This window comes from Corylus avellana, chromosome 6, assembly GCF_965113065.1.
Source record: "Corylus avellana chromosome 6, dhCorAvel1.hap1.2, whole genome shotgun sequence".
Lineage (NCBI taxonomy): Eukaryota > Viridiplantae > Streptophyta > Magnoliopsida > Fagales > Betulaceae > Corylus > Corylus avellana.
The window spans coordinates 25,235,359-25,261,768 of record NC_142495.1 but is presented as its reverse complement, the minus strand read 5'-3'; the positions used below and the strand labels follow the sequence as shown (position 1 = coordinate 25,261,768).

At 35.0% G+C, this 26,410-nt stretch overlaps 3 protein-coding genes and 1 non-coding gene across 12 annotated transcripts; 1 reads left to right on the top strand and 3 right to left on the bottom strand.

Moving 5' to 3' along the window:
- Nucleotides 1-483: 483 nt before the first annotated feature.
- LOC132187470 (cytochrome P450 704C1) lies at nucleotides 484-4,515 on the bottom strand. Its single transcript, XM_059601789.2, has 5 exons — nucleotides 3,979-4,515; nucleotides 2,918-3,202; nucleotides 1,851-2,180; nucleotides 983-1,183; nucleotides 484-791 (listed from the first exon to the last, which is right to left on the bottom strand). Exons 1-5 carry the CDS (start codon nucleotides 4,498-4,500, stop codon nucleotides 603-605), a joined length of 1,527 nt encoding a protein of 508 aa, XP_059457772.2. The 5' UTR covers nucleotides 4,501-4,515; the 3' UTR covers nucleotides 484-602.
- A 6,109-nt stretch (nucleotides 4,516-10,624) lies between these two features.
- On the bottom strand, nucleotides 10,625-14,717 carry LOC132187488 (NADPH-dependent alkenal/one oxidoreductase, cytosolic). 7 transcript variants are annotated; one of them, XM_088517241.1, is made up of 4 exons: nucleotides 14,648-14,717; nucleotides 14,403-14,492; nucleotides 11,731-12,217; nucleotides 10,625-11,210 (listed from the first exon to the last, which is right to left on the bottom strand). In XM_088517241.1, the coding sequence occupies exons 3-4, from the start codon at nucleotides 12,197-12,199 to the stop codon at nucleotides 10,834-10,836; spliced, it is 846 nt and encodes a 281-aa protein (XP_088373367.1). In that variant the 5' UTR covers nucleotides 12,200-12,217; nucleotides 14,403-14,492; nucleotides 14,648-14,717; the 3' UTR covers nucleotides 10,625-10,833. The 7 variants fall into 7 exon arrangements, with proteins under 7 accessions (XP_088373367.1, XP_088373366.1, XP_059457798.2 ...); XM_088517240.1 differs by lacking the exons at nucleotides 14,403-14,492; nucleotides 14,648-14,717 and adding exons at nucleotides 12,467-12,530; nucleotides 12,701-12,786; XM_059601815.2 differs by lacking the exons at nucleotides 14,403-14,492; nucleotides 14,648-14,717 and adding an exon at nucleotides 13,223-13,418 and having other exon boundaries at nucleotides 11,731-12,536.
- Nucleotides 14,718-15,022: 305 nt separating this feature from the next.
- Nucleotides 15,023-15,094, bottom strand: TRNAD-GUC (transfer RNA aspartic acid (anticodon GUC)). The gene has a single exon. It is a non-coding gene; the product is annotated as a tRNA-Asp (tRNA).
- Nucleotides 15,095-16,822: 1,728 nt separating this feature from the next.
- Nucleotides 16,823-26,192, top strand: LOC132187397 (AAA-type ATPase family protein). Of its 3 annotated transcripts, XM_059601694.2 has the most exons (14): nucleotides 16,823-16,934; nucleotides 17,023-17,332; nucleotides 19,034-19,125; nucleotides 19,240-19,259; nucleotides 19,585-19,825; nucleotides 19,932-20,027; nucleotides 20,119-20,234; nucleotides 20,351-20,431; nucleotides 20,554-20,677; nucleotides 20,935-20,984; nucleotides 23,026-23,116; nucleotides 24,590-24,625; nucleotides 24,972-25,069; nucleotides 25,880-26,192. In XM_059601694.2, the coding sequence occupies exons 2-14, from the start codon at nucleotides 17,025-17,027 to the stop codon at nucleotides 25,994-25,996; spliced, it is 1,470 nt and encodes a 489-aa protein (XP_059457677.2). In that variant the 5' UTR covers nucleotides 16,823-16,934; nucleotides 17,023-17,024; the 3' UTR covers nucleotides 25,997-26,192. The 3 variants fall into 3 exon arrangements, 2 of the variants coding, with proteins under 2 accessions (XP_059457677.2, XP_059457676.2); XM_059601693.2 differs by lacking the exon at nucleotides 16,823-16,934 and having other exon boundaries at nucleotides 16,964-17,332; XR_009440828.2 differs by lacking the exons at nucleotides 16,823-16,934; nucleotides 23,026-23,116 and having other exon boundaries at nucleotides 16,964-17,332; nucleotides 20,554-20,661; nucleotides 25,880-25,967.
- Nucleotides 26,193-26,410: the final 218 nt, after the last annotated feature.

The following is a 26,410-nucleotide window of genomic DNA, read 5'->3' as shown; positions in this document are numbered from 1 at the left end:
CAAAAAATATTGAGAGGTTCTTCTGACTTATGCCTACTAGTGAGTGCCAATTGATGGAATACACATGCCTTATTTATAGGTAGGTCAGGAGACCCTCAATTAGAACTATTACCTTAATTATTCCTCCCATCAAGGAATAAAAATCAAATCAATACAGCTAATTGATTTCACAAAAATAAAATCTTTAATGAAATCAAATACTTGTTCCACAAGAATTAAATCAGTGATTTAATTCAGAATATTTGATTTACACAATAAGCTTTAATTGGAATAAATTATTGAACACCGTAATTTTATAATTACAACAATATATGTGATATAAGGGATATATTTTAAATGGAATTTCTTACAAAGAATACATAGACATTCACGTTTATGTGGATACTATAAATTCAATGGTGAATTTGAAAATATATATAGAGAGAGAGATTAAAAATGTAAAAATAGCATTTTTGCTATAACATTTCAACAAAATCAAGAAGATAATTTCTCCAAATATTTCCAAATTCTGAAATTTATTATATATATGTTCTAGCTAGCTTCTGGCATGTTTATTATAGAATTTACAGTAGCTACTAATAGAGCTTCATCAAATCTAGAACTTATGATCCTGCCCTAGAAATTGCACAAACATGGAGGCCTCCATGAATGTGAAGTGTGAACATTGTCCTGTAAGTTACATTTTTGGTTTCATCGGCTAATTTAAAACGGAAGAACCGGAGAAGAGCAATTGAAACTATTTTCATCTGCCTGTAAGCAAACTCCTTTCCCAGACAAATTCGAGGACCAGCCTGCACATAAAACAGCACAAGTGAAAATATTAGAAAATGTTCGACTTTTGTTGTCGGTCTGCAGTTCATCTTTTTTGCAAATCAATATGCATCGATCTTATAAATTTAATGGTTGATTTGCAAAAAAGTTGTATAGAGATGGATGGTAGAATGAGCAGTAGCATTTTTTGTAATGAAAAGATGATACGAACGTGAAAGGCTATGAATTTGAACGGTGATTCGGGTTGAAAGATCCCATTTTTTAGCCATCTTTCTGGCCGGAACTCCTCAGCATCTCCTCCCCAAATATAAGGCATCCTGCCCATGGCATAGGCCAAGTAGTATACCCCATCCCCTTTCTTCACTCTATAGCCATCAGGAAGAATGTCATCCATATCCGAACACCTCCCATCCTTGAAGTACACCAAAAGAGAGACCATATGTTATCAACTATCATAAGTATTTTAGGGTTTGTTTGGGTTTGCAATATAAAAACACAACTAAGCGTCTAATAAAATCATAGTTTGACCTTTAAATCATGCGCTTTTTAAAGCAATTTGAAAACGCATATTTTTTTACGTTTTCAAATCACAATTTTTTAAAAATGCAATTCCAAACGATACTAAAACTACAATGTAATTTAAAATTGAACTTTTAATCTATGAAATCACAATCTAAATGCACTAGTATTGGTATCATGGGAATATGACATTGACCTCTCAATTTATCACTCAATTTGCAATGTTTCATTAATCTTTCAATTTGATATTTAATATACATTGTACTACAATTTATCATTGGGGTTGCAATTTCTCCCTTTTTACCTACAAAAGGACAAAAATACCTTTAAAATAATTTAAAAAATTCCGAAAAAAAACTCACCCCACGTTGTGTGGGTCAGTTAGCTATTTCTTTTTCTTTTTTTTTTTTTAAAAAAAATAGAAGTATTTTTGTCTTTTTGGTACTTTTAGGGCTAGTTTTGTCTTTTTCTCTCAAAAAGAGGACATTGCAAACCACTTTAGCAAATCATTAGCATACATAAACCAAATTAAAAGCAAAATTAGTGTAAAAAATAATTACCAGGGGAGCTGCAGGGTATAGCCTCAAGGTCTCAGTCAATGCTGCATGAAGATAATGCATACGATCTAGTGTTGCATCAGTTATATTTGCCATGAACTCATCAACGTTTGCTCCATCGTCTACACTATCTCTCACTTCTTGTGCAATTTTTTCCTGTATCAGAGGGTTCTTGCAGAGCATGTAGATGAACCAGGAGACTGTGTTTGCACTTGTATCTTTTCCGGCTATCATAAAACTCAAAATTATGTCCCTTAGATATTGATCATCCATTTTCTCTGGATTTCTTGTGCTCTCCACCAGAAACCTCGAAAGTATGTCCTCCTTCTCATTCTGCAAATCATTCAACATATTATCAAGATTGTCAGATCTTATATATGTCAAAAATTACCAGACCTTCTGTCACATGTTGGGTTTCAGTTGTGTCGAAATATGAAAGTCAGACTATATACGGTTAGAAAATTTATCCTATTCTAAAAACCGGTGGTTCACCACCAAGGGTTACATTCACAGAGTTTCAGTAATGTTTCATTATTTTTAAGAGAAACAATATAAGAGGCATCAATATATAATACATCCGTATGAAACCCTAGTCAAAAACCCTATCGGCCCAATCCTTCGCTCTATGGACTAAGATCATGTTTGAGATTCGTTTAAGATAGAGTTTTTAAGTCAAAAAGTGTCTTTTGGCAAAAACTTTATTTTAAAGTTTTTGCCAAAAACGCGTTTTAACTATTTTAGGTTTTTGAACTCTTAAAAGCGCTTTTATTTATTTTTTATTTTTTTTCTTTAAATAGAATTTTTGAGTGTTAAACACACTTTTAGACTCGTCAAATGCACACCCAAACAGGACATAAGTCTAAAAAAAAAATCTCATTTACATCGTAGACCTTCAATGTTAAATCAGGTCAGATGTGAACCCGATCAAATACAAAACTAAGCTCGACATATATAGGCTAACATACGTAAACCCTAATTCATTAATTTCATGATGAGATGGACGGGAGATGGGCATAAGAATACAAAATGGAATTTCTGTTTGGAAAAATAATAGTAATTATAAAACTTACGCATTCTCGTTGCACAGCTAGCAGTTTCCTCTTGGTCCTAATCAGTCCATGCACAAAATCGTCGATGATTTTAATGTTCTTCTTAAGGAGAGCTTCAGAGCCAATGTTGAGAAACCTCTTAAGCTTCCAGAGTGGATCGACATAGCGCCAATACACCAAAGCGTTAGAATCATCAAAGGCCTTCATGAACCTGCTTCCCTCCGTACTTGATCCCTCCAAGCACTCCAATTCTACCCCAAACCCAACTTTGAATATGGAATCTAATGTGCATCTCATTAGAATGTCCTACAAAAACAAGCATAGTAAAATAAAATCATATATGTAATAAGGACACAAAACCCAAAAAAAAAAAAAAAAAACATGTTTAAGTCAAACAATATTAATATTAAACTGCTCATTTTTTTATGACAACTTCTATGTAAGAGCATTCACAATGGGCTTTTTATATTTAGTTTTTTCTCTAAGAATTTAACAGAACTCATCAAAATACTCATTTAACAAGCTATCATCTCTACTTTGTATTTAACTTTTATAATGGATGCTCACTATGTACATTCCAAAAATCAAAAAGCTAAGTTTTATGATTTTTTTAATCTTATTTTTTACCCTTCTCTCTTGATTGGTTTAAAACTAATAAAATAATAATATTTAACCAAAGTAAAAAAATGTATAGAGAGTTTGACGTTTGACTCATTTTAAAAATGGTTTTTTAAATTTAATAAAGTGAATTTTTCTCTTCAAATTTAGCTTTTATTTAAAGAGTCTATTGTGAATGCTCTAACGACCCAAAAAAAATGTTTCACAAAAAAAAAAAACAAAAGACCTAAAAAAAAATGTTAGTCACATAACTTCAAAATGACTAGTCACATAAATATATTCAAATAATATACATATATGATATAACAAGGCCACCAAATTTAACTCAAGAAAAAAGGATATAAGAATTCATAAATTAAAATATTATTTTCCTTAAAAAAAAAAAAAAAAGATATTATTCTTAATATTATATAATAAAGACTTCAATTGAATCTACGCTATTCAGATTGAAATTACATATATACCTGCATGTCAAAAGGCAAACCGGCATCCGATAACTCGGAAACAGCTGCGACCAACTTGGCAGCATTTCTTCGAAACACAGAGCAGCTAAAATCTCTAAGAACTCTCGTTGAGAACTCGAAGCTCGCAAGCTTCCTCTGCTGCCGCCACCTGTCGCCGTCCACTACGAATATCCCCTGCCCAAAAAGATCACGCATAATATCCTGGTTATGCTCACCTTTCGAGTACTTGTCGAAATTGGTTTTCAGTATATGCTCGATGTTTCGCACGTCGGTCGTGTATATCTCGCTTGATTGCGGAGTCAGCTGCCGGAAGGTTGGCAGGTTCTTGGCAGTTTCCGTCTGGTAGTCATAGAGTCTGTTGAAGTAGAGGAGCTGGTTGAAGACCGTGCCATTCACCGGTGGGTAGTTCGGGTTCTTTATGGATTTTCCAGTGAAGATTCTCAGCATGAGAAGAGAGATAGCTAGGAAAAGAAAGATTAGTGAAGAAGCTATCATGGTCAACGTGATCGAGATGATGTCCATCTTTCTTTGTGTGGCTAGCTGGCTCCGAGTCTACTTAAAGATATATAAAAAGTGGGAATGACTTTTAAATAGTAACTTTTCCTTTGCACTTTAAATTTATTATTTTATCTTTATTCTTTATTCATCGTGATTTAGTTAGATAAGGTTATTTTTATCTTTTGACATTTTTTTAGATTGTGAAACTATTAATTTGCCCTTCCTAATCTAATGAATTTAAAAAGTTGTTTAGATATTTTTGTCTTTTGGCACCGCCTTCTAGACAGTATTTCGGTATGCACTGTTTTGGTGTTAAAATGACGATTTGGCCCTTACTTAGTTTGCCCATAGAACTGATGTTGTGAGGAATAAAGGAATTGAAGTAATTTGTTTTCGTCTTTTAGCAGGTTCCAGAGTTTTTGTTTGACTTTTTTGCTTATTTCTCTCTCTCTCTCTCTCTCTCTCTCTCTCTCTGTCTCTCTGTCTCTCTCCCTGTCTCGCTCCCTCCCAATTTTTCCAATTTAAACACACTTCTTTTTTCCATTCTCCCTTCCCATTTTTGAGAGGAAGAGTAACGCACCCATTATTGAGAGGGAAACTTGAATCTCAGTCAATAGTAAGATTAGTTTCTTCCATCAATGTATTGTCTTCATATTAATTTAATGTTTACAGAATTCTGTAGTACCAGTATAGATCACTCCAATTATTGTTGATAACAAAATTATTAAGTTATATGTTTTTGAGAATCTTATATTCAGTTTCATATGCTTCTTCATGAGAGTCCCATGTTGTTATGTACCTATAGGTTGGTTGAGATATTTTTCAATACCCTTTGATTTGAAGTAACAACTTATGTGTGATATCTAAATTAAACATCTTTCGTTTTCTTTAGGTATATCATATTTACTCAATTTTATTGTCTTACTTTTCGGAAAGTTTTATGTATACTTATTCAATAATCTAGACATTAAATCTATTTAGAGGATAATATATGTATATTATTAAAATTATAATAGTAACAATTATAATGACACATAATATAAGGAATGAAGCACGTGCATTGCACGTGCCATCCCAACTAGTATACTAACATATGAGTAATTCATTTATTATATCCAAGTTATATTCGTTTATTTAACATGTTTTAGGTGATTTTTTTTAAAACAAAAAACAAAAAAAAAATGAAGTATACTATTTTTCAAAAATTGTATTGATGTGGCAGTTTGATCTAAAAGCTTATTTTTACTACCACATCATCATATTGTGAGTACTGTTGAGTTTCACATTGAGAAAGTATAATGAAAATCCATTGCCCAATTAATTTGTTTATTAAGTTTTGCATGTATTGTTAAGCTGTTATCAGAGAGGATTATGTTTTTCTAGAGGAATTTCTACCATGTATTTATGATATTAATTATTTTAGTTGAACGTTGTACTTAAGAGGTTTTCACACTACAAGAAAATTGGTCTTCAGCGACCATATTTTTAGCGACGACCCAAAAGTCATCGCTATTGATCAGCATCAGCGACGACAATTTATTGTCGTTGCTAATTTCACAAAAAAGATTTGAAAACAGCTAGTCGTCGCTGATGGGTAGTCACTAATGCTGAAATAATAGATTTTATCTAGCGCGAAAAGCCGTGCGAAAAAAATTGTGACCAGGTCTAAATCATTAGCGACGACGATTAATAATTGCTGAGCACTATAGAACTATAAAAGTTAGCCATTTAAAAAAAAAAAAAACTAAAATATCCAATCGGATGGGTTTTTTTTTTTTTTTTTTTTTTTGGTACATTTTAATTACTATAGAACTAGCCAAAATAACTCTTAAACTATATGAGATTGGGTGAAATCATCTATTTAATATTCGTTCAAAGCACATTCAGCAAATTGATAAAAATAAAAACAAATTAAGCTTCTTCTTTTTTCTTTTTTCTTTTTTTAATAATGAATCAATGAACAAGGTGTATTCTTGATATTTTTGTAAGCAAAAAAAATCTACTTTTGTTTATTTGTTTGTCGACAAAGTCCAAGCCTATATATATATATATACATATATTAGATTAGATTATGCTGATGCATGCCGATACCTTAGAGAGGAAGCAAATCTCAATGACATGTTGGTTAACCTCTTGATGATCAAATAATGCTAGAAGTTATTCAATGAGATACTATCTCAACATATTTCCGAGTAGAAGTATTTGATTGAAACTTTTCGAAATAAAATAATTAATTTTCCAATTCGTTGCCTTCGTCCAAAAGGAAGAGATCGAGAAGCAGCAGGCCAGGCCATGACAATATCTACCTATTTTTCATATTATCCAAAATTGTTGCTATCAACTCGTCGTATTCACAAAGGAAAAATGAACTTTCACCCCAATTAATAAGACAAGGGGAACTCCATACATTTTACAATGGTTTCAAACAGACCAATCCAAGCAAATAAATATAATATAATATTTTCCAACCGACGTATCAACTCTTCTTCGTGACCATTAATACGTCTTTCCTGATCTTCTTGATATTTCCCCACAACTTGTCCATTAATATTTATTTCTAGTGCTGCCACTTTTGTATTTTTTTGGTTATTGCTAACGCTCCAACGTTAACACATCTTGCCCTTTCATTGTCTTACTGACTAAGACTTCATAGGTCTCGAGTTAAAGAGAAAGTCACAAATATCTCATACAATCACTCAAGCAAAACAAATGTGACATACACAAAATTTACATGGTTTGATAATTTGCTTATGTTCACGGTGCAATAATAGTATTCAAAAGGGAAGAACACAAAACTCAAATCCCCAATTACACTAAACTTCTCTTGCTCGCAAATCTATCTTGCTATTTATAACCATAAGGTGCAAGAGAATGACAAAGCTTGGTAAACAAAATCAGCAGCTGCTGTTTTGTTGAAAAATGAAGTGAATAGTATAAATATTTGAAGTGATAATGTTTAAATATTTTTTTTAGAAAAATGAAGTGAACAGTATTGAAGGGAAAGAGTTTAACAGACGATGCCTTAACAAACGGTGCGGCAACTACTCTTAGTCTTAGGTGCGGCTGTTTTTTTTCTATGACTCTGATGGGAAAAATAAGGTAGGGAGAGGGAAAAATATCCTACAATACAATCATACAAGCCACTTCCTACTTTGTCTTTTGGTGAGAGAAAGTCTTCATTCGGTGCCTCAAACTCAAATACAAGATTTGCTGACAAGCTTTAAACAGAGCAATAAAACATTGAGCCCATTTCTTGTGAAAAAGAGCAACCGAATCTTTCTTCTTGTTGGGGAGATCGACGCATTGTGATAGTGATGCAAGAGGCGAAGCACGAAATATTGGTTCACTTAGTTTAATTTATTAGTTAATTGGGCTATTCGTATTTAATTTTTAGGAGTCAATATTGGTGTTGCTTTTGAAATGGAGAGTATCCATTTAGTAGATACTGTCTTAACATTAAAATAAGGATAATATTTACAATATCACTCCTCATTTTACACTAAATGGATATTCTTGGAGAGGATCCTATTCCGTTGCTTTTGGCAATTCAATAAACATGCGTAGCTCTAGGGTTTAGTCCTTAGTCTGTTTAATGGAGATACACTTTGATGGAATAAAATTATAAGAAGATTGATTCTCTTCTCTCTCTCTTTCCCTTTCTCTCCTTCTGAAAGTCCCCAGTCTTCTCTTCTCTTTCTTTCCCCTTATAGCTTCTTCGATCTTTCTCTCTCACCTTTTAGCTTCTTTGTTCTCCACTTTCTTTTTCCTACTCTCGGCTTCTTTCTTCTCCCCTTTCTTTTTCCTACTCTCATTATGATCTTAGTGATTATTGTTTGTCCCGCATCAGTTAGAAATTAATTAAATTATTAAAGTTAAGTAAACAAAAAATTACTAAAATCATTATTCTCTATCAACTTAAACTTTTAGGAGTCTTCTGGTGAGGTCATGTTGAAATACCACTCAATCAAAAAACTCAACAATCTCCCTTCGGACTCCTCCTCCCCCTTTTAACAAAAGGGAACCTCTTATCCATGTCATGTGCATCGCTTAAATTAATAAGTTTGGATCTAACTATATTATATTAATCATTCACTTTTGCAACATCGTCCATTGTAGAACTCAATTTATTTATTTTATTTTTTTAATATAATAAACACTTACCTTTCGAGAAACATTGTAAGTTACATAAGTCAATATTCTCTTAATCAAAGCAAGAGAAAAGAACCTGGATCGTGTTTGTTAAATATATTGTGGAATATATTGGAAGTAGAAGAATGAGAGAGAGAAGAGAGAAAGAGCGGAAGCATATATGACTACATCTCTTCTATATTGATAATGATTACATAGCTCTTTATTTATAGAGAGAAAATAAGTAGTGGGAAATAAACCATATACTAAACCCTAGAATATGTAAGGAAACATAATAAACTAAATAATATCAAATATTCTAACATCTCCCTTAAACTCAAGGTACAAGCTTGAGTTTGTGAAAAAGAAAGGGAAATAATGAATTTTTTTATTTTTTTTTTGTTCGCCTGAGTGGTGGCCGAAGGGTGGCAGCCGGGGGCGGAGGACAGCAGTAGTTAGCTACTGATGGCTGAAGGTGGCTGCTGGACCCAAAATGTTGAGACTTGAATCCATTGGGATGGATTGGACCCAACACTTTCGGCTTGAGACTTGAATTGGAGCCTTACAGGATAAGCTAAATTGGGACGGTTTGATTGGGCCAAAATAGGCCAAAACCCATGGACCATTGCATATGGTCTGACCCGAAAAGATATGAATCGGGTTGACTAATTTGGACCGGTTGGCGGAATTGACCCGGTTGGACCGGTTTAGAACCCAATAAGCCAGTTAGAACCGGCTTTGGATCGGCTTGGAGATGCCTTGGATGGATCCAAAATTGACCCGATTGGACCACTTTAAAACCCGATGACCCAGATAGAAACCGGTTTTGCGCCGGGTTGGAGGACCCGATGACCAAGTTAGAAACCGGTTTCGGACCGGGTTGGAGCCTCAATGACGTGGCTAGGGTTGATGTGGCTCGTTAAGATGCTGCCACATGGTTGCTGGAAAGAGAAGTAGCGTCTAGCGCGTGTGGTACACGCGCCTTCATTGGCGGCCACGCCTTGGTGCGTGAAGCCCACGTGCAAGAAATTCTACCAGCGCGTCCAAAGTCCAATGGCAGTGTGCTTGGCAGCGATCTGGCCGTTGGCGTTGGATCTGTGGAGCAATGCAGAAACCGGGCTGATCCACTTGACATGGTGGCGCATGGAGAAATTGCAGCGGTGCGTGGAGGCGTGTTGAGTGACGGACTGAACCTTCTGGAGGCGCATGAGGGCATGTGGAAGTTTGGACGCTCTAGATCTCTTCGAATCTGGACTTGGCAATGTCTAATCTATCGTCTAAGGAGGAGCGTGCAGCTCAGGCAGGGCCAGTGGCGGCACGTGAGACGCGGGTAGAAACTGGAGGTGGCGCGTGGCAACGCGTTGGAGGGCCGATGGCAATGGATCTTCCATAGATCTATAAATCTGTGCCTCGCAAGCTAGAATTTGCCAATCTGGGATTAATTTTTTCAGATGAGGTTGCGATGAAAAGCGTAAAAGAGATTTTGAGTGAATGACCGCTTGGCAGCGAGCGGACAACCGGAAAAGGGAGGTCGCCAGAGGGAGCACCGGAAAACATTAAAGACGTTTATTGGAGGCCACAAGAAAGTGGCTTTGATACTATGTTAAATATATTGTGGACTATATTAGAAGCGGAAGAATGAGAGAGAGCGAAAGCATATAGGACTAGATCTCTTCTATATTGATAATGATTACATAGCTCTCTATTTATAGAGAGAGACAAAGTAGTGGGCAAGAAACCCTATACTAAACCCTAGAATATGTAAGGAAACATAATAAACTAAATAATATCAAATTTCTAACAGTGTTGAAGAACATCTTGTTTAACAGAGGTAGAATAAAGCTGAATGGGATTAAAATGATGAATCAATACAATATCTAGTCCAAGTAAGTTACTGCCTAAAATGACCCTCAGCTTTTCAACACGTATAGTGAGTGCATCACCAAACTTTCTCATTTATCATATCATAAAATCATCCGAAATACAGCTTACAAGAAGAATAGCTGGTTTTTTTTTTTTTTTTTCCTTCTAATTGAATACGAGAAATGGTTACAAGAGATGATCGATCGAAAAGGAAGAAAGAGTGAAGGAACCGAAAAAGCGGTGGATTCCCCAACAACAGACCCAAAAAGACATAGAACAATGTAGAAATCAATACAAATGATAGGATATTGGTCAAACAAGTGACCTGGTTTAAAACATGTTATGACATGCTAAAATTCACAAGTCTTATTCAACAGCATTCAGTGCAGGACTCAGTGCAGAGAGTTTCTGAGAAAACATTTCAGATGTTATCTTGTTCTTGCTCTCGGATGGAACACAAGAAGGAAGATGATGTGAAGGGAAGGGAAAGATGACAACTTTTCCTTTTGCTCTTCCAGTTTCTAGATACCGAAAAGCTTCAATTACATCTCCGAAGGTATACGGACCGGTCGGATCAATCAAAGCCTTAAGCTTTCCGCTCTCCAAATATGGCCTGAGCTTCTCTAAGTCATCACCAGACACTGTCAAGCTTGAATAAACAGCTCTTGGATGAGATGGAGGCCATGTTATGTCAACGATCAGGGCCTCATCCTTAGCTACCACAAAAGAATTCTTGCAGTCACCTGAAGATCAAAAGTTTAAAGAAAGATAAAGACCAATTGAATATATATTGACAATCTGACATATAAGCATGCTTTAAGGTAGATCAGATTCTTGGATTTTTGGTAATAACTTCTGAAACCCCAAAATCTAGTGTAAAAAAGTAAGTGTCAAGAAGCTGATACAAACCTTGAGCAATGGAAGAGTGTCGAAGAGCTTATATACATACAGTTAATATTGCACTTAACCAATGTGGGACACTTAGAACAGTAAAGTGCTTGATAATTTATGGTAGATTCTTAAAGGGAACCTGGCTGTCTTCAAACATATGTTTGGAATACCTATTAAAAGGCACTAATCCTTATTAAATACAATCCTAAACTACCACTTCTTGCAAATATACAGAACTTACATTCAAAAACAAGAGTCAATAAATAGTTAGATCTATTCAACAATTCAAGGTGATAATATAGAGAAGATTTACCATAAAGCACTTCACTAGGGTAGAAATTCCAAGTAAAATAACCTATTTGAGGAATTTACCAATTGTATCATAGAGAAAATCATATTTCTCCTCAATGTCTTCGTATCTAGTCTTTGTGTAGTCAACAACTTCATCAGCACCCAAGCTTTTGACGAATTCCACCTTTGGGGTACTACATGTAGCAACAACATGAGAAGCTCCATACATGTGCTTGGCCAGTTGAACAACCAAAGTTCCAACACCACCTGCTCCACCAACTACAAAAACTGTTTTCCCTTCTTTAAAACCTGCAGTTTTGAATCCTTCTACAGCAGTTTGAACTGCTAAAGGCAGGCTGGCAGCTTCCTCAAATGAAATATTTTTTGGTTTTGTTGCAACCAAAGTCTCTTCCACGACTATGAACTCTGCCAGAGTTCCAAGCTGCTTTAATTTTCCTTCTGCATTGAAATCTTGAATGTTGCCATAAACTTCATCGCCTATATCAAACTTGGTAACACCACCACCTTTTCCTACCACTATGCCAGCCATGTCACAGCCAGGTACCGTCTGCACCAATACCATCATATCTTAATATCTTGCTGGTTTCCTACACTGCTAGAGATTAGAGGGATAGTTATATTTTGCATGTTCTAATGATGTTTTTCAGCAGAATGAGGATGAGGTTCTCTAATTTCTCAAAAGTATCACCATATAATATGTTGGAAGCCACACATATATGACACTTTTCAGCTTACATTAATTTTATCTTTCAATTTGAATTAATTATCTATTGTTGTTTATCTTTGTCCTTCCTACCAGCTTCCAGAATCTTTTCACAACTTTTTTCTTTTATTTGCCAATCTCTTCTTTCATATATATCCTGCATCTTAAAATTGTAAACAAACTCATCAGTTCAAGTAGGGTACTCTGAAGTCCAAATGAATCATATATCTTAAAATAATCAATAGTGATTAATTTATGCAAAAATATAATATGTGCAATCAATTCAAGTACAAATATATACTTGTCTCACACTTTGTTTCTACTCACAGGAAAGTCTGAAGGAAAGATGGGTCGTTGCCGCCTTTTGAAATCAATAGGATTCAAAGCAGCAGCTTGAACTTGGACAAGTAGCTGGTTATGCAGGGGAGTAGGAATAAGGAAGTCTCCCAGCTTAAGCACTTCCTTGGGACCATACTCCTCGTAAAACCAAGCTTTCTGCATATTGATAGTTGAAATGGTGATTGTTCTATCCGTGAGAGAGATGATGTATTTAAAGGGTAGGATGCCAGTATAAATTATGAAAATATCTTCTCCTCCCTGTCTCCATTCTGATTGAATTAGTGGCTCAGTGATTTTATCTTATCTATTTGGGAATGATTCCAGTGATGGGATAAAAATATGTCTTGATGAAAAGGAGCAGTGCCATTAATATTTATTCTAGTGATGAAGAAAAGATGTGAGATGACTGGAAAAAGACTGAAGCAATGGCTATACCCAGCACGTCAGGCTAATTTGTGGCCATAGGCTCAATTGGTAATATAATAGAAGTTTGATAGAACATCTAACTACCTGAAAAATGTATTTGATGATGATGTTGATACATCTCTGAAGTGATTAAAGTTGCAAACATCTTCTATTGTTCATTCTTGAAGGATGATCATCCAAAAAATAAACTACGGTGAAAGCAAAAAATATAAAGGAATTATTATCGCTTAGTGCTTGTGCTAAGGAGAGCTTGACCATAGGGAAAGGAACCCCAATGAAATTAAAATCAAACTCTTCCCATCTGTTTCAGAAGGTCCAAAGATTTGTTTCAAAAAACAGGAATGTCAGAGCAGTTAGTCCGCATGTCCCTATCTACCTTGTTCCTGATTGGATTGCTTTCTTAGTGTGGCATCTTATCTTTTTGTTCACCGTCTACTGGTGATATTATAAATATAGATAGAGAAAGAGGCTAAGCTAAGCCTGTAGAGGAATTCGACCTGTTGTCTTAGAAATGAATTATTATCGCTTAGCGCTTGTGCTAAGGTAGATAGGGACCTTTATGGCCTTTTCTACTGATATTCTATCCAGTTCAACAAGTACTCCAATCTGGTAATTAATGGCACCTCTCCTAAGACGTGCTCAGAGCTTCTTATGCTTAGAAACAGATAAAAAGGTTTAAGCATATGAAGAATAGCTGTATATATATGAACAAAAGCTCAGAAAATAGCTGTATATGAAGAAAAAAGAGTTAACAAAACAGAAGCAATTTCGTTAATGGTGAGTTGTATTTGTTCTCTTTGTGAATTCTTTTATTTCAAACACACTCTTTTAAGTTTTCAGAGTCTAATGGGTATGGGTAGAATCATCAAACTAAGAAAAGTATAAGCATTTTTAATCCATAAAATAAGACTGATCAGTTGATGGGTCTTTTAAACGAACATTGTGAGAGAACTTAGGAGATTCCTCTCCCTAGAGAAGAATAATTCTCCAAACTCAGCTCTTAACGAACTGAAGAAACCCAGTTTACCCATTCTTTCCCTGAACCCCCACCCTCCCAATTCACACTTCTTTTGGGGCCAAAAATAGTGATTAAGGCATAAAAATAGGGTTCTTTCTAGTCATGAGGCCATGGTAACATTGACAAATAATGAGAATTTAACAGATAGTCAATGACAAGAAAAATGCATCAAGAATGTTAGGTTTAAGTAAAAAACATGATCTTTCAAACACTGCAAATTGGAGCAATCGACAATAAAAAGCTAACCTACAAATTTCTGATTGGTGAGATTGTGCTACCGTCTATCCGTCCCATATCGATTCTTTGCCACATAGTCTAGCAACAATTGAAGCATATCTATACAAAGAAGAATTCACAGCAACAATTATAAGATAGAGATTGAAGAAGGCAGGGAGCAATAAATTGCCCAGGACCATTACTTTTTATCAACAAATCATGCTAATTAAGAACTAGAACACAATAATTTTAGCAATTGGCGGAATTCAAAATACCTGCAGAAGTAATCCTTGCTTTTGTTATATCACGTACACTTAAAAAAGACATAGTTACTATTATAAATAATTGTTGGAAATAGAAAGTGGAATATTCAGAATTAGTGCAGAATATTGTATGGAAATGGATGAACAGTAAATCATTTTCATTCTTCACTTCTAGGTCTTGTTTAATTTTATTTTTTGAAATTCATGAGGAATTTCTATGTTTGGAATGTGTCAACTGGAGACTATAGGATTTTGCTAGACCCCTAAAATTTCTGCATTGACACGATGAAGCAGGTGATTTATTTGAGCAGAAAATAAAATTAAACAAAACCCAGAAATGAATGAAAAACAAGAAAGTGGAGCAAAAAAGGCACAAAAAAAAAAAAACGCCGTTGCCGGGGATCGAACCCGGGTCACCCGCGTGACAGGCGGGAATACTTACCACTATACTACAACGACCTTGTTGAAAGTTTATTTACAATTTATATTATATAGTATGTTTTAAAACATATTTTTGAATATATTATATTATCTTAAAAATTGGAATAGAATAAATCTTTTTTGTGTCCCTATCCTATCTATGTATTGAAACAGGCTAAACAGCTATATAACTAGAGTATAAGAACTAGGCTAACTATAACTTTGGTTCCCTTAAAATTTAGATTTGTTGTCAACTTAATCCATCAAATACTAATTTGGTTTAATATTTTCACATTGCACCAAAGCTGATCCTTTGATTCCTTTCATCTATACGTGTGTATGGCACTGTAATTTCGCATTCTCAACGTGTAATTTTGAACTAAATCATAAAAAATGTAACGTTTAGAAGCGCGTTTTTAAAAAATTACAATTTAAAAACATAAAAAATATTCAGTTTCAAATCCTAGGCAATGGGGTATTTTTTTAACAACGCGCACTTTTAGAAGTTCAACTTTTTTTAAAATCGCGTTTTCAAATCGCAAACTCAAATAAACCTTAAATTGGCTAAGTGAGTTATTTTAAACTTTTTTCCACTTTATTGAAGAGCCAAGTTTTATAATATAAATTGGGATGTGCTCACCGCACTTTCCAACTCGTACATAAGCAAACTTCGTCTAGTCATCACACTCGCCAACTAGATCGCAAGTGACCAATCATTTGTGGACAAAAGGGGGTCTAAGCCATTTGACGAACTAAATTGATAACAAATATTAAATATGGCTAACAATGTTTGACATTACATCTAAATTTGACATGAGCATGATGAAAAATTAGAGGTTTAGTGCAACATGGGTCGGGTTAAAATTGATTGATCGATTAGACACGAGTAATAAATGGGTCAAATTTGTGTCAATCCATTTAATATATATAGCATGTATACCTATAACTCGACGTGACAGAAATTTAACCTATAAATCCAAATTGCCACCGCACAAATTTAATTTTGGCCATTATTTTCCTAACAAGTCCAAACTTGAAGGTGTCAATTTATAACTTTGCCTAGGAATTATGCACAACTACACAGGTAGGTAACATATTTCTTTATCTTCTTTTTGCCATTTTTTTTTTTTCAAATGAGAGACATTCGAATTGCATTATGAATTAATAAAATTTTGGATATTATAATAACTAAAAGACTTAGCTAGTTTTAATTGTTATCTATTAGTTAGTTGTTTCGTTTGTATCTTTATCTTTTTCTTGTATTATTATTTAAAGACGTTCAATAAATAAACAAATAATCAAAAAATTAAGCTCAAATATTGTGTTTAAAAAATATTTTAGGTTTCCTTAAAATCTAAAAGGTTTATGTTCATTCAGAATTTAAGTTATAAGTTTTTTTATGACCTAAAATCTATCTCCGTTACGTATTAATATCCCTTACTTGAAATTGAACTTGATTAATATTTTTATGTCGAACAATTATATTAAATAAAAAAGCAAGAAATAAATAACTAAGCACAAATACATAGTATATAAAAAATATAAATTTTTTAACCTATCTTTTGGAATAATTGTTAATGAGATATTAAAAAAAAAAAAAGTTGTCTTAAATGGTAAATTTATTTTTCTAAGTAATACGTCTTAAATAGGTAATTGTGTTTCAATAAAAAAAAAAAAAAAGTAATTGTGTTTGAAGAAGTTATGGGCTTTAAAAGGTATGACTTTTGAAAACATTATTGAGACCTACATTGTTGCCGTAGCGTGCGCTTTAATATCTGAATTTGCCGCCTTAATACCTGAATATGTCGCCGTATTAGATGCAGATACGTGTTTCAGAACCCTGAAGCATTCCGTCTGAAGCACTTTCTCGGAAAAAATGGTAAGACAATCTCTCTCTCTCTCTCTCTCTCTCTCTCTCTCTCTCTTCCATTTTCTTCCTGACTCGGTGAATCTTCCTTTGTTCTCAGACATGAGCATCCTCAAGGGACTTATCGATTCTCTTGGCTCAATCTTTAGCTCCCCCTACGAGCCTGTTCCAAACCCTAGCTCTCCCAATTCTTCTTCCACCATGGATGGTGCAGCTGGACCTTCGGTTTCGAACGAGCGCGTAGCCTACAAGCTCAAAGGGTTCTTCGACTTGGCAAAGGAAGAGATCGCCAAGGCCGTGAGGGCCGAAGAGTGGGGCTTAGTCGACGACGCCATTGTTCATTACAAGAACGCCCAGCGGATACTCATTGAAGCTAGTTCAACTAGCGCGCCTTCCTTTATTAGCTCAAGGTAGCACACAAAATTTCATCTAATTGATGATCTGTTTATATTTTGTTGGTTTTGCCCTTCTAGCTCGGTAGCTTCACTTGTATACTTAATGTAACTGGGGCGCCTCACGCTTATAAAGTTATAATGACATTTCGATTATTTATAAAAATAAAAATAAAAATTATATTTTGTTGGTATTGTTTTAGTGGATAAGTAGTGGGTGGTTTTTCAATTTGGGTATTGGCTTGATATAGGGGGATCAGAGTGTCGCTGGGTCTTTTGTGTTTACGTTCTGTTTGGATACTGAGAAAGTGGAAGAAATGGAAACAAAATGGTAACTAAGTTTTATACGTACATCATGTGATTCATGTTTCTCTGTCAAGGAAAATAAGGAATTCCATTAATGGGGTTGTTTTTAGTTATAACTTTACTTCTTATCGCATGTATATGCAGCAACTGATATGGACATTAGGAACAAATGACATGGGCATTTGTGTTTTTTATTTTTTATTTTTGTAATTTTATTCTAAGATGGCCAACTTATTAGATATTTGAAGTGGTTCTGATGGTCTTCTGGCCCCTTTTGTCATTCTAGGTCTTGTTGCTGAATATTTTGAGCTCAACTATATAATGGCACTTAAATGTAAAAGGAAAATTTTTTTTTAAAAAAATGACAGAAGAAACTAAAGGTTATCAGCAGGTTAGCTGTAGAAAGGTTATCAACAGGTTAGCTGTCAAATTAAAAATAATTCTTCTTCTATCTTGGGACTTTGATGGTTATTGTTGGCTAATTTAGCTCTCTCAAAATTGCTCCCAGCTATATGTTTTCTTTGCTTCCTATGCACCTAGCGGCACCTTACGCTTTTAATGATATTTCAATTACTTATAAAAAAAAAAAAATAAAAAAAAAAAGAAGAAGAAAAGAAAAGAGCTCTTTCTTGGGTTTTCTTGTAAAGCATGATAGTGATCTTAAGATTTCTCTTATCTGATTGGTGAAGAAAATTTTAATGAAATGTGAAGTTTAAGTGCTACTATATGGTTTGTGAAACTTATCAGTTTATTTCTTTAATGATTTTCTAATAAAAAGTTTTTCCAGCACTTGTCTTAAGTACTCCATTGATATTTAGCAAGTGGAAAGGGGATTGAATATGAGCACATTGTTGGGTTTATTAATATCTCCTTTCTCATAGGCTGTAATTTACAAAGTTTTAAAAGTTATCCCCCTTCAAAAGATGTGTATATGTGATATGAGCTTCCAATTCTAATTCTCCTTTTCCTTCTCTAAATGAAATATTTAGGGCTCTTTATGTTGTTATGTATTCTTATCTATTCTTTTGTTTTTTACTTCTTGAGCCACTATAATATTTCCTTTCCTTTCTCTAGAAGTGGATTAGGGGCTAGTTTGAAGGAGTCAGATTTTGCATAATCTATATCACTAACACATAGTTACCAACTTAGCAATGACCTCCATAGCAAAAGTAAAATCTTAACAAAACAGATAATCATGATTGCAGCTTTCTTGTAATTAAGTTACAAAAACTATAAATGATTTGTTGTTCCCAAGGCTCCATGTGGTTGCCAAGGAGTTGGAAGGTTTTGTTATTTTGGGAAGAGAGTGGAGAGGGGTGCTTTGGGAAGTTGGAAGTACGTTTGCCTTATTATTGATTTCGTGGAGCACAAGGGTAACTATCTTTATTACTTAAATATGTGGTTCTGTAACAGTGAACAAGAGAAGGTAAAATCTTATCGTCAAAAAATATCAAAATGGCAGGGTCAAGTTTCTGAAAGATTACAAGCTTTAAGTAGGCGTGCAGGTTTGTATCTTACCCTGATATGACTAATTGTGCTTTTTTTTAAAAAAAAGCTGAAATGGATTTTTAGAGAGTACTTATACATTTTCCCCCTTTCCTGCCTCCTTCTCGTTTCAGGTGGCACATCCACAAGCAAGGTACGTTTTTTCAAGTTGAAGCACAAAGATGGAGTTTTAATTTATTTCATCTCCACCCAAAGCATGATTGTCAGGCTAGCAGGTGTAGGTCGTGTCAAATTCCACTTAAAGACATCCTTTTTTGATTTTACTGAATGTTGAGTGTATTTGCAACTGTTCTTCATCTTTAGTTTTGACTATTCGTTCTGTTGTTTCTACTTATCATCTAGCCTCCCTGTGTTTTTTCATTATTAAAGAACCTTTTTGAAAAAGTTTAGCAGAGAATTATCATTTGTGTTGATAATCACCTATATGCTTTTTTGTTTTATTATTATTTTGTTTTCAGAGCACCTTAGCTCCTGCCCAAACAGCTGCAGTTACATCAACAACATTGAATACTAGAAAAAATGTGTTACAAAAGTCCTCTCGCTCTAGTACAAACAACCCAGTGATGAGGAATCAGACAGATAAAGCCGTAAGCCCAAAAACTACGCAAGAATCAAACTCTGGTTATGAAGCAAAATTGGTTGAAATGATAAATACTACAATAGTGGATAGAAGTCCTTCTGTTAAATGGGATGATGTCGGTGAGAATTATTATATGCTCTTTCCCTCTCATTTTTCTGTGTCTCTGCTTGTCATATAGCACATTAAATAACAAAGTTACTCATCTGAGTTTTTTTTCTTTTTCAGCTGGTCTTGAGAAGGCGAAGCAAACTTTAATGGAGATGGTCATCTTGCCAACAAAAAGAAGAGACTTATTCACTGGTCTTCGGAGGCCAGCCAGAGGTAATGCTTTGGAATACTTTTACATACAGACCAGTCATAGTGCAGCAATCCAAGAATTTATTTCATGAAAAACTTCTGACATTGCTATCAGGTTTGCTTGTATTTGGTCCCCCTGGGAATGGGAAGACCATGCTTGCTAAAGCAGTTGCATCAGAGTCCGAGGCAACATTTTTTAATGTTTCTGCATCTTCCTTGACATCAAAATGGGTGTGTCTCTGTCCTTGTTATAATTTGTTTTTAAAGATTGTGCTGGTTATGGTTCTCTTTTTTGGTTATTGTCATTATTGAAGAGGATATTATAAGTTCTATTTAAAATGAAATAGGTTGGCGAGGCTGAGAAGCTTGTACGGGCTCTCTTCATGGTTGCTAAATCCAGACAGCCATCTGTAATTTTCATGGATGAAGTATGCTACTCTTTTCCAGATGGTGCTTTATTTTCCAGAAATAATAAAATTTTGTATTTTTCAAATTTGCAACATATTGAAAATGGGAATTTACTAGCCTTAATTTGTTTGATTGTTAACAGATTGATAGTGTCATGTCAACAAGGTTGGCTAATGAGAATGATGCAAGCCGAAGGCTAAAGTCAGAGTTTCTAATACAGTTTGATGGGGTGACCTCTAATCCTAATGATGTAATAATTGTCATTGGTAAGCTGTATGTCTAGTTCAGTTGAGTTTTCTCCTGACAGTTTGGGGTCAGCTGCATGCGTATTTTTCTATGACAATGTTCTTTCTTGGGCCAGGGCCATATCTTTTGTTTAATACTAAATCATCATGTCCAAGATCCATGGACACTTCTTTTGGCTTCTTGGTGGTTCTAATTCATATAGATGTAATTTGTTCTGATTATGTATCTAATGTTCCATTTTCATTTGGTAATTTTCTCTACTTTTATGCTAATGCAGGTGCTACTAACAAGCCACAAGAACTGGATGATGCAGTCCTTAGGAGATTGGTTAGTATATTATGCCATGAATGCAGCAATTCAATTGTTCTAGGGACTTAAAAAGTGTGAAATGCTAATAGTATTTACTTTCAAGTAAAACTATCATAAAAACTGTTATAGTTTGTATGAACGGTTTATACACAAAAGGTGGAGGCTATTAAACTTGTTCTCTTGTAGCCTACCACACATATTATTATATAGGGTTAGAGAAATATTACAATGACCAAAATACTCTCAAACCCTAATGACTTACAAACCCTAAGAACTCTTCTAACACTCCCCCTCAAGTTGGAGCATGTATATCATATAAGTCCAGCTTCGAAAAAACAAGCAAACGAAAAACATACTCTAAAACTCCCCCTCAAGTTGGAACAGCTTGGAGCACACATTACAAAGACCAATAAAATTAAAAATAATAAGAAAATACGCTAAAAAATTTCAACGCCAGTTGAAAACTCGCCGGAAACTGCAACGAGTGGTTGGATCTCGTCGAAAAACACCAAGGCCAATAGGATCTCGTCGGAAAACAACAAGGACCGGTCAGAACCCACTGCAAAACACCAAGGCCAGTCGGATCTCACCGCAAAACATTAAGAGTAGATTGGATTTCACCGCAAAACACGAAGGCTGGTCGGATCTTGACGACTAACAACGATCACGTTTCACATGATCAACCAACAACGAGGAACTACTGGAGCAACAAACCCGATGGAAGCTTCATGTAGCCCAAACCAAACATATATCTTCTTCACCAACTAACTTGCCGAAAACCTACCGTCGATGACCAGATCTCACCGGAAACTGATGGATACCACTGGAACCACCAGAACTTGCTGTCGGAGACGATCATACAGCGCCAGAAAACACCACAAAAGGCCACCGGAAACTTAGAAATCGCCAGAGATCACAAAACACGGCCGTGAAACACTACAAAGCCTCCAGAACTCACTAGAGACGACTAGACAGTGCCAAAAAACACCACGCTGGAAGCTTAGATCTCGTCGGCGACACCAACTACAAGTGCTATAGAACTAAACAACAACCACCGTGAAAACACACCAAGTTTTTTTTTTTTTTTTTTCAAACTCAACAACATATATATATATATTGTATTTTCTCACAACGAACATCTTTCAGGGCACTGCCTATGTGGGCACTAAGCCCACATGGGCGGTGATGCCACCAGAAGAACACTCACCAACAACAAAACGTGGGAGCGGAAAACTAAGACTACAAACAAATGGCCAAAATCTAAACCTTAATGCTCTGATATAAATATATATATTGTATTTTCTCACAACGAACATCTTTTAGGGTGCCCACATGGGCGGTGATGCCACCAGAAGAACCCTCACCAACAACAGAACGAGGGATTCAACCAAAACAAAAAGAGCGGAAAACTAAGACTACAAACAAATGGCCAAAATCTAAACCTTAAGGCTCTAATACCATGTTATAGTTTGTATGAACCGATTTATACACAAAAGGTGGAGGCTATTAAACTTGTTCTCTTGTAGCCTACCACACATATTATTATATAGGGTTAGAGAAATATTACAATGACCAAAATACTCTCAAACCCTAATGACTCACAAACCCTAAGAACTCTTCTAACAAAAACCATGATTAATATTACTTTCTTTTTTTTGTCTAATATCTCAAGCAAAATTATGTGATATTTGGGTTGACATATTTGTGTGTAAAGGTAGCATTGTCATTGGATTTAGCCTTAAAGTGTATTGATGTGAGAGCTGCTTCTGTAATTATATTTTTTAATTACTTCTTTCCGTGCTACCACTTCCTAGCCCTTTGTTGACTTGGGGCCTCATTGCTATATAATTTGTGGGGGCAGACTTATAAAAGAGGCCAAGCCTTCAGGCCAGCAATGCCGGTGACTAATGAACAACTAGAATAGTATATTAAAAAATGTTCTCAAATTTTTTTGGGGGTTGTAAGCTCAGTAGGGTGTTGATAGCAATTTTACAGAATGTTACTTAAAAAATTTCACTTTTGGTGTTGTGACTGAGTTTAATGTGAAACCTTGAACCAGGTGAAGAGAATATACATACCTCTACCAGATGAAAATGTTAGGAGACTACTTCTTAAGAACAAACTCAAGGGCCAGGCTTTTTCCTTACCCAGTAAGAATACGCTCTTATATTGCACTGTATCTTAAAAGCTTGTCCTTTTATTTTTTATTTTTTTATGAATATCTTAAAAATTTGTCTTTTTAATTTGAATGGAACCATATTGCTGATCAGTATGTTTAAAAGAAGCTATAGAGCTACTTATATTTGGTGGTACTCTTTTTCTTGTTTGTTTGTTGGTTTGCATCTCTCACATGGCAATATATGCGAATTTTTAGAACTTCGAATGCTTTAAAAAAATCTGGATTACATTGAACTTGGAGAAAGGGGGAACGTTCCCCAAATTGGCTACAACTTTATGGTGCTAAATGAGTGTAATAAGTCCCATAAAAGATGAAATGCTATCCAAACTACTTATGTTTTAGTGATTAAATCATCACCCTACCCTCTCTATATTCAGCTTGTCCAGTAAATCTGAGAGATTGTTATCAGATTTGATATTAAGCTAGTGTTGGTCCTAGATTGAGAGATTTAAAGAAGAAGAAAAGGTAAGTAAAGGACAAAGTTTTCTTCGAAACTAGATTCCTCCAACCCAGCCTATAAAATTGTGGTGTGTCCCTTAAGCGTGAAAAATACATGTTTTTTTAACAGTATTGAAAGAGTTGGGAGAAATTCTATTAAAAACGATTAGAAAGGCACATACTTCTCACATGCTAAGAGACGCATGACAATTTTAAAGACTGAGTGGAAGGAAGTTTTTCCAACCTAGTTTGAAGAAAAACTCTGTCCAGATGTAAATTGAGAAGGATGAGGAAGGAGACGAGAGAAATAGGAATATGGAAGCTCTATATCAGGTTCTTGGCACTCCTTGTTTTGTTTTGGCTAATAAACTAAAAGGACTAAAACTAGATTTAAGACATTGGAATAAGGAATTCAGTAATATAAACGAGAGGAAGAAGTCCTTATTGGAGGAGATATAATCTCTTGATTATGTAGAAGAGGAGAAAGTTAGGAGGCAGTTAGAGGCAGAAATCTAGGGTAACTTGGTTAAAAGAAAAAGATACAACAAGAGGTTTTTCACCGTCTTGCCAACTCTCATAGGAGAAATAATTTTATCTCCAGTTTTCGTATAGATGGCACTACTGCCTCCGATCAAGAGGTGATCAATGGTACAATCATCCAGTTTTACAAGAATCTCTTTAATAGAACAGTTCATTGGCGCCCCAAATTAGATGGATTGGAGTTTCCCTTATTAGACTCTGCAGAAGCGGATTGGTTGGGAAGATCATATATATATATGGTCTCTAGCATAGTAGCATTACTCTAATAATTGTAGGTAATGCTAGTATGGTTATAGTTAGAAGTTGTAGCGTCCAGGAGTAGAGTTAGTACGTGTTGTCTCATCTTATAGTACACAAAAAAGTGCATTGGGCAAGCATAGCTCTTGTGATTGTGCATTGTTGTTAGTCTCCCTTTTACTGCACTGCACTATGATATGCATGATAATTTGCTTCTCATTATTGTCAGGTGGAGATCTAGAAAGACTTGCAAGAGAAACAGAAGGTAAGATAACTGTCCATATTATAGCTTTTGACTTATTGAGTTTGCAAAATGACTCCTTGGTGGCTCAGTGCAAAAGAGACAGAAGGAAAGAATTGCAGAGCCTTTTTTGGTGTGCATGACTTATTGAATTGGCAAAATGACTGGCATTTTTCCCTTGGCAAATGAATTTGGCTAAAACTAAGCCATTTGGTGTCTCGAAACCTTGGTGCTCTGTGTTTTGTAATGGTTTCTGGGTTGCAGCCAATGTACTTATGCCACTTGTGGCAGAACTGAATCTTAAACCTCCTCTTAATTTTTTTTTCTTCTGGTCCAATTGAACTTATGAATCATTATTCGTGATGTGCAGGGTATTCTGGAAGCGATCTACAAGCCTTGTGTGAAGAAGCTGCAATGATGCCAATCAGAGAACTAGGTGCAAACATTCTTACAGTCAAGGCAAATCAGGTAATCTAGATAGAAAATGGTTGTAACCCAATTTTTGATCTGGTAACTGACTCTTATATGATTTTAATTCTATGAAATTAGTTGTTGGGGAGTGTTTTAATAAATTAGAAAGTAGTTTTCTACAGTTGTCAATTTAGCTTGGATATTGTGTCGAACTTTATATAATGCAAGGTTTTACGGATGTTGTGGTTCATCCGGAATCTCATTAATTCTTGTTTCCTTGCAAAGAATCTCAGCAGAGACTGCATTGGTAAATGAAAATGTGAAATTTTTGGGTTTTAAAATTCTCCCTCTATATTGTGTTTGAAACTGATTCCTTGTTGGGAAATGATTAGGTGACACATCATCTAGTAATCAGTCCTATAGATTACACATGCACAAATATGTTGGTGTGTGGGAGTATCAGACATCTGTATGATATATGCCAAAATGTTGAGGATACATTTCAAATATGGGACATCCATCAACCCTCTTATTTGTCCAAACTGTGCGAGTAATGCAGAATTTTTTGTCCGGCAACCCTTTTTTATCTTTTATTTTTTGGGATAAGTAGCGATCCTTTTTTATCTGATTTTATTTCTTCTTTTTGTGCACAAAATGGTGCAGGTAGGAGGAATGTACACTGGAATGAGTATTTGGTTTTTTTATTTTTTATTTTTTATTTTTAAGTTAGCCTTATTGTCATGCATCTAAGTGATTAGATGTGGTTGATTTTTAACCTTTTACTTTGGCTAACGAATACTGGGATTTGTAGATTTTGTTTAGAAATCATGTCAAATATTTTTTATGTCAAGTAATTTGGTTTATCAGGTACGGCCACTAAGATACGAAGATTTTCGGGAGGCGATGAGAGTCATTAGACCGAGCTTAAACAAAAGCAAGTGGGAAGAGCTTGAACGGTGGAACCAGGAGTATGGCTCTAATTGAATTCCTATCACCAACATACAAAGATTTTAACGATTCAAAGCAAGTCACTCCACACAACCTGAAGTGAACTCTTCTATTGTTATTTCTCTGCATATAAGTTATTTGTTGTAAAGGTAAGGTTTTCTTGAAATGGAATGGAACCCTCTGTAAATGCGTATGCTGATTTAAAGGGCAAAGGAAAATGGATGTTTGATCATTTGCTGTATTTAGCTGAGCAAATAAAAAAAAAAAAAAAGGTTGGCATTAGTCGACTTAACTGGACTAGTCTTTGTTTCTTCAATGGAAGAGGATTAGAGGAACGTTAAATGTCTCATAGATAACATTTGAACCTAATTCAGACTCTAGTCCATTTCTTAATTTGCTTTATCAACTTCCCTAAGGTTGTGTCAACATAAAGAAAACAATGTGGAGGCC